At 42.1% G+C, this 16,587-nt stretch overlaps 1 protein-coding gene across 7 annotated transcripts in view; it reads right to left on the bottom strand.

Moving 5' to 3' along the window:
• The window catches only part of wdr37 (WD repeat domain 37), a 176,366-nt gene that overhangs the window by 48,916 nt on the left and 110,863 nt on the right, over window positions 1–16,587 (bottom strand). For all 7 annotated transcript variants that reach the window (XM_072508282.1, XM_072508286.1, XM_072508285.1 and 4 more), the window contains 5 exons: window positions 15,171–15,306; window positions 8,330–8,401; window positions 7,446–7,490; window positions 3,770–3,846; window positions 896–1,133 (listed from right to left, as the gene is read on the bottom strand). In XM_072508282.1, the coding sequence (XP_072364383.1) occupies window positions 896–1,133; window positions 3,770–3,846; window positions 7,446–7,490; window positions 8,330–8,401; window positions 15,171–15,306 (568 nt within the window). The remainder of the gene's footprint in view (window positions 1–895; window positions 1,134–3,769; window positions 3,847–7,445; window positions 7,491–8,329; window positions 8,402–15,170; window positions 15,307–16,587) is intronic.

Below are 16,587 nucleotides of genomic sequence, written 5' to 3'. Positions count from 1 at the left end.
CTGCTGCCCACAGACTACCTGAAAGCGCGCAAGTTGTAAAGAATGTCCCCCTCAAGAGGTGGCATGGAGTTCTGTTCTGATGTAATGAATGGGAACTGCGGATCGTGCTCCTTGCTTATGGGGTCATATGGTGCAGGAGATTCTTCGTAAAATGTCAGCTCTCAGCCTACCTCAGTTTCAAAACACAAAGCATAACAAAATGGATCAGCTGGTGGGGGTTGTGGGACAGTGGTGGGGGGGGGGGGTGGTGGGGGGGAGAGCATCAGCTAGCAGTGAACATCAGACATTGTAAACATGGTTAAAGTGAGTTAGTATGCTCAGAAACGGTGCTTGGTTTTTACCCAATAGCACAGGGTATAGAAGTAGAGGGGGACAAGCTCTTAATGCAGCCAGTTCTGCCTTCTCACGTATAAAGAATGTGTTTTGTGAGGGGCAGGGTGAAAGAAAAACAGCAGGGAAAGATGCTAAGGAATAGAAAAACAAGTGATCCATACAATGGTCCATTTTTCCCTTTCCTATTATAGTGCCACAGGTACCTGGTGCCACAGCCCGTATATGGCACTGAAACATTTTAATCTGACATGCAAGACCACAGACTCATAAATTTAACATTGCAGCTTGCATATAAAATATTGAACTAAATGCTCTTTTCCAGTAATGTGAACAAATTGTGCAGCCACTTTTTTTGTTACACTCCAGTGCATTTCATGAACGTTCTACCATACAACCTTTACACATTACAAGTGCTGACCAGTAAAAAAAAAATACATCACTCTGGCAAGTAGATTATTTTTCCCTTTAACATCTCAAAGCTTAGGTCTGCATTTTTAGCACAAAAAATGTCCATTTAACTAGAAGTATCATACTATCACAGTTCACTATATCTCAACCATACCTGTCAGAGAGTGCACCAGCTCTGATGTCTCCACATCATACAGGTTTGCTGTTCTATCCCAGGATGCTGTGACCACCTGCTTGCCTCCAACTAACCAGTCAGCAGCTATCACCACACCCTGATGACTCTTGAGTGTAGTTGATGGAACTCGGATTGTCGGACTTTCACTGATGCATTCTGCATCTCCATCTGCTTCATCCTTGTCTGAGAAATCAACTTCATCCTCTCCAGACATTTGCTACGATGGAATAAAGAGAATTAAATACAACCTACAGATAGAATGCTGGACCCATATTAGCAGGAATGCAGAAGGAATTAAAGCAATTGGGGGGCAAAAAAAGCTGCACAATATGGAGCAAGAAACAAATAGCTTTTCCAACCCTATGCTCACAGATTCTTGAATGCACGAGTGAAGTTCACCATGATGAATTTCAGACAAACAATAAGTAGAACCTAAAACAATCACAATATTTATAACATTATAATAAAACTTAACTAGGATAAATGTCCTCTCCAGACTGCCTTTCTTTAATAGAGCCCTCCCTCAACGGAAGATAGATAATATCCAATTTGATCTGGAGATTGATTAAATGTGGAATTATTTTAATTTAAAGACCAATCCACTCCAGATTCAGTCGCACTCTACAAACAAGTTTAAAATTATGGGCTCGTCAAAATCTGTTTCCAGTTGTTAGGACACCATGGACTCGGACGCGCTCAATTCCAGCCCCTCCTGGCCTGGAGTTGCAACACAATTGAATTAGGCAATAGGGTGGAGGAGTGGGCTTGGGTAGGGTGCTCTTTCCAAGGTGCAGACTCGATGGGCCATGCTAAATTGCCCTTAGTGTCCAAAAGAAGTTAGGTGGAGTTACTGGGTTATGGGGTTAGGGTGGGCGTAAGTAGGGTGCTCTTTCCAAGGGCTGGTGCAGACTCGATGGGCCGAATGGCCTCCTTCTGCACTGTAAATTCTATGAAACTGTTCTCACTCTCCCAGACCATGAACCATAAGACTATAAGACATAGGAGCAGAATTAGGCCACTCGGCCCATCGAGTCTGCTCCGCCATTCAATCATGGCTGATATTTTCTCATCCCCATTCTCCTGCCTTCTCCCCATAACCCCGGATCCCCTTATTAATCAAGAACCTATGTATCTCTGTCTTAAAGACACTCAGTGATTCGGCCTCCACAGCCTTCTGCGGCAAAGAGTTCCACAGATTCACCACCCTCTGGCTGAAGAAATTCCTCCTCATCTCTGTTTTAAAGAATTGTCCCTTTAGTCTGAGATGGTGTCCTCTGGTTCTAGTTCCTCCTACAAATGGAAATATCCTCCCCATGTCCACTCTATCCGGACCTCATAGTATCCTGTAAGTTTCAATAAGATCCTCCCTCATCCTTCTAAACTCCAATGAGTACAGACCGAGAGTCCTGGACCGTTCCTCTTACGACAAGTTCTTCATCCCAGGGATCATTCTTGTGAACCTCCTCTGGACCCTTTCCAAGGCCAGCACATCCTTCCTTAGACACGGGGCCCAAAACGGCTCACAATTCTCCAAATGGAGTCTGACCACAGTCTTATACAGCCTCAGAAGTACCTCCCTGGTCTTGTATTTTAGCCCTCTTAACATGAATGCTAACATTGCATTTGCCTCTTGACATGAATGCTAACATTGCATTTGCAGACCATGGCAGACTAATGAAAATGTTTTTAAAATAAAATAAATATTAAGACATATGCTAACTTTTTCTACTTGGCTCCCATTCCCAACGTGCCAGCTTTATCCCACTTGCTGTCCATCTTGCGCCTGTCGCCTCTTCTGGTCCCCTCTCCTTTTCTGCTTCTCTCTCCTGAACCCTCACTGCGGGTGAACGGTGGCGAAAGGGAGGAAGCAAGCGAGGGAGAAAGAGAAGTTGCACGGTCAGTGAGGCAAATGGCAAGCAGGAGGGAGACCAGGAGGAGAGAATCATATAATTTACAGTGTAGAGAGAGGCCTTTTGATCCATAAAGTCTGCATCGGCCCTTGGAGAGAGCACCCTACTTAAGCCCCGTACCCCAATAACCCCACCTAACTTTGTTAGGACACTAAGGGCAATTTAGCATGGCAATTCTACTAACCTCCACATCTTTGGACTGTGGGAGGAAACCGGAGCACCCGGAGGAAACCCACGCAGTCACGGGGTAAATGTGCAGACTCCACACAGACAGTGACCCAAACCAGGAATCGAACCTGGGACCCTGGAGCTGTGAAGCAACAGTGCTAACCACTGTGCTGTTGTGCCGAGAGAAGCAGCAAGCAGGATGGTCGGGGAGCTGGAGAAGCGGCAAGTGGGAAGGACAGCAAGCAGGATGGCTGGCAAGCAGGAGAGAGTGGTGGAGTGGAACGTTCGGCAAGTGGGATACACCACTCCAAAAAGATGATCAGGTCACACGATTTTACGTTGGTCCAGCACAAAACAATGTGAAATCCAAAATCCAGACAATAATTGTGCGGACCAGCTCTATTACAGCCACAACATTAAAGCACAACTTAAAAGGGACAACTTAAAACAGTGACAATGTATTTTTTAAAATTTGTTTTAAGATAAATCATTGGAGTCTGAAACAGAACAATTAATATATTTCAAGGTGATCTCTATGTAATATCCACATTTTGCTCACTATATTTCAAACAAGATAACCAAATTTTGCTTACATTACAATACATTTTAACAAAGATCCCGAGGGATTAACCGAAAAGATGTGAACTTGTTGTGCTCATTACATTCAATCATTTGGATCGCCAGAAAATGGAAAATTCAGAATTTTAAAAAGAATGTGCTAACTTATAATATATATCAGATTTGTTTTAGCTTCAAAAAGTACATAGTTACTCACGTTTGAATCAACTACAGGCTGTGGGGTGGGCAGTTGAACTATATATCGCCATATATGAGCCGTCTGATCTCCAGATGCTTGAAGTATAAATAAAGACAGTATAAGAAATTTATCTGCACAGTGCAGTTTTGGTCGTATCAAACTAGCCACAGAAAATGTAACAAAAACAGAGAATGCTGGAAAAACTCAGCAGGTCTGTCAGCATCTGTGGAGAGATAAATAGGGTTAATGTTTTGTAAACTCTATGAAAATCAAAGGGCATGGGATTAGGAGTAGTGTATTGAGATGGATAGAAAACTGATTGGCATTGTGGAAACAAAGAATTGGAATAAACGGGTCTTTTTCCAAATGGCAGGCAGTGACTCAAGGAGCACTGCAGGGATTGGTGCTGGGACCCAAACTAGTCACAATATATAAATGATCTGGATGTGGGAAGGAAATATAATATATCTAAATTTGCAAATGGCAGAAAGCTGGATGAGAGAGTGAGCTGTGAGGAGGATGCAGAGATCCTTCAGTGTGATTTGGACAAGTTGAGTGAGTTGGCAAATGAATGGCAGATGGAGTATAGTTTGGACAAATCCGAGGTTATCCACTTTGGTAGCAAAAACGTGAAGGCAGATTATCTGAATGGCCATAAATTAGGAGAGGGGCATGTGCAGTGAGACCTGGGTGTTCTCGTTCAGCAGTTGTTGAAAGTAAGCGTGCAGGTGCAGCAGACGGTAAAGAAGGCAAATGGTATGATGAAATTCATAACGAAAGGATTCAAATGCAGGAGCAGGGATGTCTTGCTTCAATTATACAGGACCTTGGTGATGCCATATCTAGAATAGTGTGTGCAGTTTTGGTCTCCTTATCCGAGAAAGGATGTTCTTGCTATAGAGGGAGTGTAGCGAAGGTATATCAGACCAATCCCTGGGGTGGCAGGACTAATGTATGAGGAGAAATTGAGTTGGTTAGGATTGTATTCACTGGAGTTCAGAGGAATGGGGGCGGGGATCTCAAAGAAACCTATAAAATTCTAATAGGACTAGATAAGATAAATGCAGGAAGGATGTTCCCGATGGTGGGGGTGTCCAGACCAGGGGTCACAGTCTGGATACGGGATAAACCATTTAGGACTGAGATGAGGAAAAATGTCTTCACCCAGAGAGTGGTGAGCCTGTGGAATTCGCTACCACAGAAAGCAGTTGAGGCCAAATTTTCTATGTTTTCAAGAAGCAGTTAGATATAGCACTTTGGGCGAATGGGTCAAAGGATATGGGTGGGATCAGACTATTGAGTTGGATGATCAGCCATGATCATAATGAATGGTGGTGCAGCTTCGAGGGGCCGAATGGTCTCCTCCTGCTCCTATTGACTATGTTTGTGAGTTCTGAAGAAGATTCGTACAGAAGTGAAACGTTAACTCTATTTCCTCTCTCCACAGATGCTGCCAGACCTGCTGAGTTTTCCCAGCATTTTCTATTTTTGTTTCAGATTTCCAGTATCTGCTGTGTTTTGCTTTTACAAAAAAACGAAGTTCAAGTAACAATAAATATAAACCTTCACATGACTAGGTTTATTGAATCTTTCAACTTCTCGGAGTAATTTGGGAACAATGCAGCATCTGCAGCGCCTTCAAATTCAAAATATTTTATTTTATAAATGTGGCTCAACAGTGAATCAAAAGCAATTCAAAAGCAGCAAACAAATGTTTGTTATTTTCAAAATAAATTGCATCCACTGACAAAATAATGCCTGAATAATAGTTGATTTTAGAAGCAAAGACCAAACTTAACACAGCATGTAACTGCACTGTCAGTCAGAGTGCTATTTGCTTCCAATTTCTATGTTAGAGATTGAGGCTCATCAGTTCATGACAAGTTCTGCAAACTTTGCACTGTAGGACCAAATGATGTGCTGAATTTTACATTCCCCAACCTCCAACCACAGCAGCAAGGTTACATCTCCCCTTCTACCCTCCTCGCCTTGGCCTCTTAAAACTGGCCCTCCACCACTCCTAATCACCCACTACACTGGGATCTCCCAGCCAGATCCCACCAATATGCCAGACTTACCTTCAGTCTGACCTCCATAACCTCCTCTGCTTTGGGTTCTAGTTGTAGTTCCACAAGTGGTCATAGCTCAAACCTGACACTGCTGGGATTACGGTCTACCAGCCACCTGATTGCTGGCAGTAGGTCTCTTCGCGGGTCAGTTAACGTCCTGCCAAGCGTAAAATGGCTGTTGGGCAGCTGCTTTTTAGTGAGCGAGCTCCTGACCAACCTTGGAGTTGGAAGGGAGCGGGAACACGGTGGACCATAACAACCAGTCTGACTGCACCATACAGGGTCACCTTGAAATAATTGACTTGGTTGGGATATCAGCAAAATGCACTTAATTTTGTTGCATCGTATTTTACAAAAAGCCGCAATTAAAAATAAAATTTATACACAGAGACGATGTATCAACAGCTCCTCTTTTGGTTCTCTCTAGTACTAATTCTTATCCACAGTGAATTGCAGCTGGCAAAAAAATCTAAATCATTCTTAATGTTATGTTTATTTCTTTTGGCGTCATCTACACAGATGGATGATGAATAGAGCTGCCTCTAAAAGCCCTTACTGCTCAGAATTGAACCCCTACAAATGTGACACTTTCCATTTCTCATACCAGTCATCCTCCTGGGATTATCAACTGGGCAACAATTTTATGGTGTGGGTCCAAACGTACCAGGAACTGTACTGACTGCCCAAACTGCCATGCAAGACCCCAACAGCCGACAGAAATAAACTCACATCAATAATATCTGGCTTTGCGACAAAAGGCAAATGTTTAGTCTAGATTTAATCTAGTTTGCCAGCCAGGATCCCAATATTGCCCAGCCTTCACTCCACATCTCTCCTGATCCGCAGCTGTGCTATCATGAAAACATGATTAGTGCAGCGCACCAGGACACAGAGTCTTGAAACGTTATTCACAGCTTTTGCTGTATGAATATTCATCATTGTTGTCTCACATGAGTTGCTTTATAAAACAGTTCTTTACCAATTATGCAAGATGGGAAAGTTTTGTACCTTCAATTTACTCACACAAGGACAGGACAGTATGCACTGTACCTATACTGTACCCAATGCCAGCCAATTATTGGAAACCAAAATTCATCTCATCTGATACAGACAACTTAGTTGAGAGTTAACACTGTTGTGCTGTTACAATAACAGAAAATGCTGGATAATCTCAGCAGGTCTGACAGCATCTGTGGAGAGAGAACAGAGCTAACGTTTCGAGTCTGGATGACTTTCTGTGTCAAAGATAGACAGAACTGGAAATAGGATGAGATTTATACTGTCGTGGGTGTGTGTGGAGGCAATGTGTGTGTGGAGAAGTTGGCTGTATAGAGAGCCAGCGATAGGTGGAGGCCACGGAGAGATTGACGAAAATTTGACGAAGTCATCCAGACTCAAAGCGTTAGCTCCATTCTCTCTCCACAGATGCTGTCAGACCTGCTGAGATTGTACAGTATTTTCTGTTTTTGTTTCAGAATTCAGCATCCGCAGTAGTTAGCTTTTGTTTCTATGTTTTATCTGTTATGCTGTTATGTTTAATACTGTAATCTGCTGGTTCAAAGCACAATAAGTTATTTAGCAAATTTACTATTGTCCAAAATTATTAACAATTATACATACTGTACCTGTGAGAGCTACTTGTTCTGACGGATGGAACTTGATTGAATTCACTAAGGGAAGAAAAAGGAAATAAAAGGCAATTAATGTATCTACAGCTCCTAAGATATAGGAGTTAATGTTTTATGCAAGGGGATCGCTCTGCTCTTCTGTGAAATTTTTCTTCCACTACCATTTCTTATCGTCCCCTCACAGCAGGCACCATATGTAACTGAAGGCAAGTAGGCAACCTATTTTTCAGTCTTCCACTATTGTTTAAACCTGTTTACTTGGAAACATATGAAAAGACACTCCTTTTGACCTTCTTTTCTCTGTGGGCATGTCTTCTAACAGCTATGATTAGGAGCTCAATGTGAGAGGCCATAGGCATACAAACCAGACCCACTATGCCACAGAACAGAATGTTGGCTTTACAGCACACTCTGCTGTCCAAATCTTGGTTTTATGGACCGTACATCCAATTTTTAACCTTGACATTCAGCATTTAATTGCATGAAAACTCGCTCAATCTAACCTCGTTTAGCGTTGGTGAAATGCCACCACTTCCATCATAAATCATTTACAAAGATACTAGTCATGAAATTGGACTGAGCTGCAGCACACACTGGGCAATAATGAATCAGCAGCCTATTTTGTGCTGCATCTGATGTTTTTTTCCTATTAAGCCGATAGAAAATAAAATCAGGCAGGGAGAAAAATGGGCTGCCAATTTGCCATCGTCCATTGTGTGCTACAATCCAAGACCAATTTCACCCTCACTCCCTTAAGTTTTAAGCTCAGAAACATTTAAAATTAAAGTACGCACTTTTAAAACCTGGAATACTAAATTGCCATATTCACACATTCACATTATAAAATCATACTACTAAATTGAATATAAAGGTAACCTCACCTGACCCTGCATGACCCATGTATTTCAAGAGGCACTTTCCTGTCTCAATGCTCCACAACATAGCACTGTGATCTTTAAAAGAAAAGCAGCAGGCTTAAGACAATAGTTGGGAATATAACCAATGTTTTTTTGAGTGACAGCTGTTTATTGAGCATATGTACACCAAAGTAATTCCTTTGCTCATAAATGCAAGCTAAAAATGGTTAGTGGAGACATCAGTATGAGCATGACCAGAGGTTACTTTTATTGACTGAAATGCACAAACGAATGCAGATTAACATACAATGTGTGAAGTAATTAACAAGTGATAGGTTAACAATAAAAAGGATTTGGAAACACTCAATGATGTCTCACCACCATCTTCTCAAGGTATACAAAGTTAACAATTACACCAACCGTTGGCTGTGACATGAATCCCAGGCTGATGCCACACAGCTGGCAAAACCTCACAAAAGTTAGCATGACCATCAAAAGAGATTTTCATCCTGAAATTCAAGGCCTGAGGTCAACGCTCCCTTTAACATTTAGCTGCTGCGCACGGCAAATTGCTCCTTTTAAATCTTTTGTGTGCGGACATGCACATGCCAAATCTATCCCAGAGCAAGTTCGGTATGCTACTTTCCAGGTTGTGCATGTCTGTGCAGCTATCTGCGAAGATTGCTTCAGATATTCAAATCAAATTAAACAGATACAAATGGGCCAACAGCTAAGATTTAATTAGAATAATAGAATCCGTGGACATGCACTCCAAGGTGTCTCTTCCTCTCCACTTATATTTGTATTCGACCATTTATTCTGTGTATTCCTTTGCCTTGCTCTACTTCCTCAATGCATTACCTCACAATTTCCGGGTTAAATTCCATTTGCCACATTGCTTACCAACTGACACTAGTTCATTGATATCTTTCCGCAGTCTACAGTTAACTTCTTAATCATGCCCTCCAATCAGAAAAATACATGTCTGTCATTACTCTTTGCTTCTCTCCACCGATCAATTTCTGAACCAGTCACATTTAAAAAAAAAAATTTAGAGTACCCAATTCTTTTCTTTACAATTAAGGAGCAATTTAGTGTGGCCAATCCACCTATCCTGCACATGCTGTGTGGGTGAGACCCACGCAGACACATGGAGAATGTGCAAACTCCACACGGACAGTGACCTGGAGCTGGGATTGAACCCGGGTATTCGTGCCATGATGGAGCAGTGCTAACCACTGCTCCCCCCCCCCCTTACTGTTGGATCCCATGGCTCTGACTTCCTGACCAGTCTGCCATGTGGGATCTTGTCAAAAGTTTTGGGGTAATCCATGTAGACTACATCAAACACAGCAACCCTCCTTGTTACTTCCTCAAAATATTCAATTAAGTTAGTCAGCCATGACCTTCCCTTAATAATCCATGTTGACTAACATCGATTAATCCATGTATTTCTAAATTATGATTTATACTGTCCCTTAGAATTGTTTCTATCAATTTACCCACAATCAAGGTTAGGTTGACTGGCCTTTAATTACTCGGTCTATCCTGCTAATTGTTTATAAATTGTATTTAATTGCATGCAGGTGGTGCTATTAACTGGTGACCCTATTAAAAAAGGAACAGGTGGAAACTATGTTTTTTTTTTGCTGAGCCGGTGCATATTTCTAATAGTATCTCTGTAAATAAATACGTCTAAAAGTGGATTGCAACCGTAGGTGGAGAGGCTTGTATGCTCTGACGATCCCTTGAGCATGCTGTCCGGAGTGTTCTTTGCTCTTGGTAGGACCACCAAAGGCAACAAGGTTAAAGGCAGTGCCAGACAAAAAGTCCTCAACAGCAGAATAGGCGAATAAAGGCCGTATGTCTCATAGTTGCAAAGACGGAGAATGCTGCATGTCACTGAAATCTGATCACCAACCCATCAAGATCATGTGGACAATGCCGCCACCCCAGAGTCTCCACATGTAATTTTTCTCTCTGCATTTATTTGCCAAGTCATGTGGCGATGGAAAATTGGTGACGGGGATAGGGCTGTCAATTTAGGAGACTCAACAATTCCACAACCGTGAATCCACAGTGACAACAGATCCTCTGCAGCCTATCCCCCCAATATCCTGTGGTAGAATACATGGGTAATAAGAGGACTGCAATCAGCAATCGAATAGCTGTAAAACAATAAAAGCTGCCCCCGATGGTACTCCAGCTGAATTCTTCGAAGCTGGTGGGTTTTACTCAACCTAAGGATTTGGGTGGAAAAAGAGCAACTCCCATCCCTGCCACACGCCCCACTCCACCCCCACCACACACTCCACTCCACCCCCACTTCAGGAATGTGAGCATTCCACTGTGACCATTCTCCTGCAAAACAGATACATCACTTTGGATACTGCTGTGGGGAATGGCCTCTCAGGGGAGAGGAGCAACAGCCAAATTTGTTTCACTACGGTTGGTTCTTCTGCAGAGGGGAGGAGTAAAAAGTATGAGAGTGCAATAGTTATAGGGGATTCAACTGTAAGGGCATAGATGGGCGTTTCTGTGCCCGCAACCAAAACTCCAAGATGGTATGTTGTCTCCTTGGTGCTCGGGTCAAGGATGTCTCAGAGCGGTTACAGGACATTTTGGAGGGGGTGAACAACCAGTGGTCGTGGTACGCATTGGTACAAACGACATGGAAAAAAAGGGATGTGGTCCTAAAGGCAGAATATTACGAGTTAGGAACAAAGTTGAGAAGTCGGCCCTTAAGGCAGTGATCTCAAGATTACTACCAGTGCCACGTGCTGGCATTATATATTGAATGAATATGTGGCTGAAGAGATGGTGTGAGGGGGAGGATTTTAGATTCCTGGGGCGTTGGGGCCAGTTCTGGGGAGGTGGGACCAGTACAAACTTGACAAGGTAGACCTTGGCAAGACTGGGACAGATGTCCTAGAGGATGTATTTGCTAGAGTGGTTGGGGAGGGTTACAACTAAATGGCAGGGGGATGGGAACCTATACAAGGAGTCACTGGAGGAGGAATCAAGGACAAAAACAAAAAGCAGAAATAAGAGAAGTGATAGGCTGAGAAACCAAGGGCCAGATTCAAACAGGGCCACAGTGAATAATAGTGGGAATGGGACAAGTAATGTTAAAAAGACAGGCCTGAAAGGCTTTGTGCCTTAACGTGCAGAGCATTCACAATAAAGTGGATAAATTAACTGCGTAAATAGATATAAACGGATATGATATAGTCAGGATTACGGACACATGGCTACAGGGTGATCAGGGATGGGAATTGAACATTCATGGATATTCAGTATTTAGAAAGGATGAGCAAAAATGAAAAGGCAGTGTAATTGCATTGCTGGTTAAAGAGGAGATCAATGCAATAGTGAGGTAAGATATTAGCTCCGACAAGTGGAATCTGTATGGGTAGAGCGGAGAAACACTAAGGGGCAAAAAATCTTAATGGGGGTTGTATATGAACCCCAAAACATTATTGGTGATGTTGGGAATGGCACTAAACAAGAAATTAGAGATGCATGCAATAAAAGAACATCTATAATTATGGGTGACTTTAATCTGCATATAGATTGGGCAAAACAAATTAGTCACAATATTGTAGAGGAGGAATTCCTGGAGTGTAAACGGGATGGTTTTCTGGATCAATACATGGGCAGCACAGTAGCACAGTGGGTAGCACTGTTGCTTCACAGCTCCAGGGTCCCAAGTTCGATTCCCGGCTTGGGTCACTGGCTGTGTAGAGCCTGCACGTTCTCCCCATGTCTGCGTAGATTTTCTCCGGGTGCTCCGGTTTCCTCCCACAAGTCCTTAAAGTAATTAGGTAATTTGGACATTCTTAATTTTCCCTGTGTACCCGAGCAGGTACCGGAATGTGGCGACTAGGGATTTTCACAGTAACTTCATTTCAGTGTTTATGTAAGCCTACTTGGATAATAAAAGATTATTACTATTATTACATTGAGGAACCAACTAAAGAACAAGTCATTGTAGACTGGGTATTGTGCAATGAGAAAGGAATCATTGGCAAACTAGTTGTGTGACACCCCTTGGTGATGAGCAACCATAACATGATAACATTTTTAATCATGATGGAGAGTGACGTGGTTGATTCTGAGACTAGGGTCCTGAATCTAAATTAAGGAAACTACGATAATATGAGGCGCAAATTGGCTATGATGCATTGGGAAACGTTACTTAAAGGGATGACAGTGGATAGACAATGGTAAGCATTCAAGGAGCACATGAATGAAATGCAACAACGTTTATTCCCGTCTGCCGCAGAAGCAAAACGGGAAAGGTGGCCAAATCATGGCTTACAAGGGAAATTAGAGATAGTATTAGATCCCAGGAAGAAGCATACAAATTGGCCAAGAAAAGCAATAGACACGAGGTTTGGAGCAGTTTAGAATTCAGCAAAGGAGGACCAAGAGATTGATTAAGAAGGGGAATATAGAGTATGAGTGTCAGCTTGCACAGAACATAAAAATTGACTGTAAAATACATGGTTCTTTTTCCAAATGGCAGGCAGTGACTAGCGGGGTATCGCAGGAATCGGTGCTGGAACCCCAGCTGGTTACAAAAAATATTAATGATTTAGATGGGGGAACGAAATATAATCTCGCCACATTTGTAGATGATAATAAACTGGATGGGAGGGTGTGCTGTGAGGAGGATGCAGAGGTCCTTCAGTGTGATTTGGACAAGTTGAATGAGTGGACAAATGAATGACACATGCAGTATAATTTGGATAGGAGTGAGGTTGTCCACTTTAGTCACAGAAACAGGAAGGCAGATTATAACCTGAATGGCCAAAAGTTAGCAGCGGGGAATGTGCAATGAGACCTGGGTGCCCTCGTACACCAGTCACTGAAGACTCTAGTTGCCATAGGCCCAGGTGGCCGTAGGCTGCGTTCCCCTTTGTGGGGGAGTTCTGACTGGTGGTGATTTGACCTGAGGATCACCACACCTCAGATGAGCAGCAAGGTTGAGAGGGCGGGACCTTCATGAATAACCTCAGCAGGTACGGGAATTGAACCCACGCTGCTGGCTTTGCTCTGCATCACAAACCAGCTATCTAGCCAAGTGAGCTAAACCAGCCCCTGCTGAAGGTAAGCATGCAGATGCAGCAAGTGGTAAAGAAGGCAAATGGTGTGTTGGCCTTCATAGTGAGATTATTTGATGCCTTGCTGCAATTATCAGGGCCTTAGTGAAGAATTTGGAATATTATGTGCAGTTTTGGTCTCCTTATCCAAGGAAAGATGTTCTTGCTATAGAGGGAGTGCAAAGAGGCTCAGCAGACCGATTCCTGGGATGGGGAATCCTAATGGATAGGGGGGGGGTCTTGAAGACTGTGGTGCCCATGTTGCATGCAAAAACCCACAAAACCCATGACCAGCTTCTTAGATGGAAAATCATACTTGTTAACGAATGAACTCTGAAGAAGACGACGACTGCCTCGCTTTTATGGCAGAGGCAACAGATTGAGCACCATAAGTGGACAATAATTGGCCACTTAAGGGCCTCAACAGGCTAAGGGGGTCAAGCTAGTGGGTACCTTACCCATTCCTGTATTATGGTCAGATGTGGGTGAGGAGGCGGTGGGCTAACAACCCACATATATTACGGGCGGGAGATCTGAATCAGACACCTTCAAAATTTGGATCAGGTGTCAAGCAAGGCCATGTTGCAGACCTAAACTATTCACAGTCTACCTGGTAGGGGTTAATCACCTCAACAAAATTCAATGAACCCCTGGTTTCCGTGTTAAATTCCACCTAAGTGGAAAACTCTTTACCTTAGTCACCAATGTGGTAAAACTAAACTGGGCACAATATACATGACCAACATTTGCAGAAGACTGTAGTGTCATTGGCCATTCTGCATCAGATTTGCAAGCAACTCTCTAACTCTGCACACAAAATACTCAGTCTGTCCTCTGATATTGCCAGAACAAAACTCATATCAACTGATACCTGGTCAGTCAAATATTCCACTCCCCATATGTGTTCAAGGGAGATTCTGCAATATATTGAGCACTCCCCATACTTTGGCAGCCGCCTTCCTCAAATGGCCACCATTGATGAGGCGATTTAACACATGAGCAGCTGTGCCCAGCTCAGCCTTCTATAAACCAGGCAACATCTGCATCATCACCTTACTTTGTGAGGACAAATACAAAGTATTCATTGAAATGAAATGAAAACCGCTTATTGTCACAAGTAGGCTTCAAATGAAGTTACTGTGAAAAGCCCCTAGTCACCACATTCCGGCGCCTGTTCGGGGAGGCTGGTGCTGCTGGCCTGCCTTGGTCTGCTTTCAAAGCCAGCGATTTAGCCCAGTGTGCTAAGCCAGTCCCTTAAGAATCATGCCCACATATATCACCTCCACATACAAGTTACCTTTTTGGTTTAATCAGCCCTAGTCTTTCCTAAGATATCTTCTGATCTTAACCTATTGTAAGAGCATCTTTTCGGTTTGCATCTATTGCACAAATGTATGATTCAAAATTTACAAATACATGTTATGTGCAAAACAATGTCCAACAGATTCAGAGTTGCTAAACTAAGAATTGCATAATTGAAGTTTCCATGTAACTGAATAAGGAGTTTGGGAAACATCTGAGGGTACACTATGCAATGCTGAGTGCATCAAAAGAACATATATTATATACATCTTCAAAATATTATTTTTTCCTTAATTCCATTAACTTCATAGCCAGCTTGACATGCAAATAGTGAAATAGATGAAACTGTGTTGCTGTATGATGCTGCAACAGAATTAATAAAAACCCATCTGGTAGTGGAAATAGGCACTACAGAAAAATAATTAGAATGCTGAGTTTGAAATAAAGTGAAATTTTACCAGCTGATGCTGTGCCCAGCACCACCGGCTGTAAGCGTGTAACACTGACATCCCAAATCCCATCCCGATGTCCTATGTATTCTTTCACCAGTTGACAGACTGCTCTGGAAGTTGTCGTCTTGAAACTTGACACAATCTTTGTAACAAAAAGAGAAAATCAGACATTAATCAGTGGAACAAATATATGCAAATATCTTTAATACAGAAAGAGCCACAAAACTGAACCCCATCGCATGTTAGGATCAAATGCTACTCAAAAAGCATTGCTTGCTAGGTTAGTTGCTCTTCATAGTTTCTTGCAGCTAGTTTACACACCACTCAATAAATGGTTTCAGACCGATTTATCCTGTTATACATTCTGTTCTTTGTCAAGTCTGGATTGTGACACAGAGTTACTTTAGGGGAGTAAAATTGCCTAACATCCTCTGACAAGTTCAAGACATATTCTCACCCTGCAGTTGCACGAAATTAATCAATTCAACAGCCACAGCTATAAAAAGGCCATCAGGGAGAAATGCCAAAGGATGTTCGTGGCCTTTCAGAAGTGTTTGGTGTGTTTATTAAGAATAAACCTTCACCATGCATATGTAAAAGCTATCTGTGAACATCCCTGCAATGCAGCCTTTCAAGTTCTACAATATATGCATTAAGCCAAAGAATTAAAAAAAGTAAATTTTTCAGTAGGTGATCAACATGGAGTCTATTGAACCGAATATGAAGTGTAGACGAGATGGTAATACATGTTGATGCCTCATATTCCATTGGAAAATCTGAATGACGTCTCTGTTTTTCAACTCCAATACTTTATTTAGTTGAAATTCTTGGATTAGCAGCCTGTTTTACACAATGCTTGATTTTCATATCCACTCAGGTCAGGTTTATTACAAGTTGGTTTTTGCAATACACTTTTTGCTCTGTAGAATGTAATATTTACTCATGTTTTGATATTTGCTTTTATGTTGCATTTAACAAATCATTTGCTTTCCGGTGATTCTATTTTACTCCGTGTGATTGGTTTATCAACATTTTAAACCGTGAGAATTTCAAAATATTTGGATGTGAAAATTGTTGGAAAGGATATGAAAACATTGCTGATATGCAAGCCCGTTTTATAACTATTGGTGATGACACAAGATATTTTACAGGACAGCAACAGGAAAATCATCCATTCACTGCTTCCATCTCTGTTCTTTAATTATGCCATTGTGCAAAATACAAGGTAAATTCTCTAGGAGCCATGTAATTATTGCATTCAATGAAAGTTTTGACTTCAAAACTCCACGCATTCCCACATTACTGGAATTCAACAAGCATTTTACAAATGTAGTAGTTATGAGTTTAGTGTTAGCAAAAGAATGACAATATAAAGCCGGTAAATATAATGGTTCAACTATTACAAAGAATAAAATCAATAAAC

Source organism: Scyliorhinus torazame, chromosome 6 (assembly GCF_047496885.1).
Source record: "Scyliorhinus torazame isolate Kashiwa2021f chromosome 6, sScyTor2.1, whole genome shotgun sequence".
Classification (NCBI taxonomy): Eukaryota; Metazoa; Chordata; class Chondrichthyes; order Carcharhiniformes; family Scyliorhinidae; genus Scyliorhinus; species Scyliorhinus torazame.
This window is presented reverse-complemented; position numbering and strand designations above follow the sequence as displayed.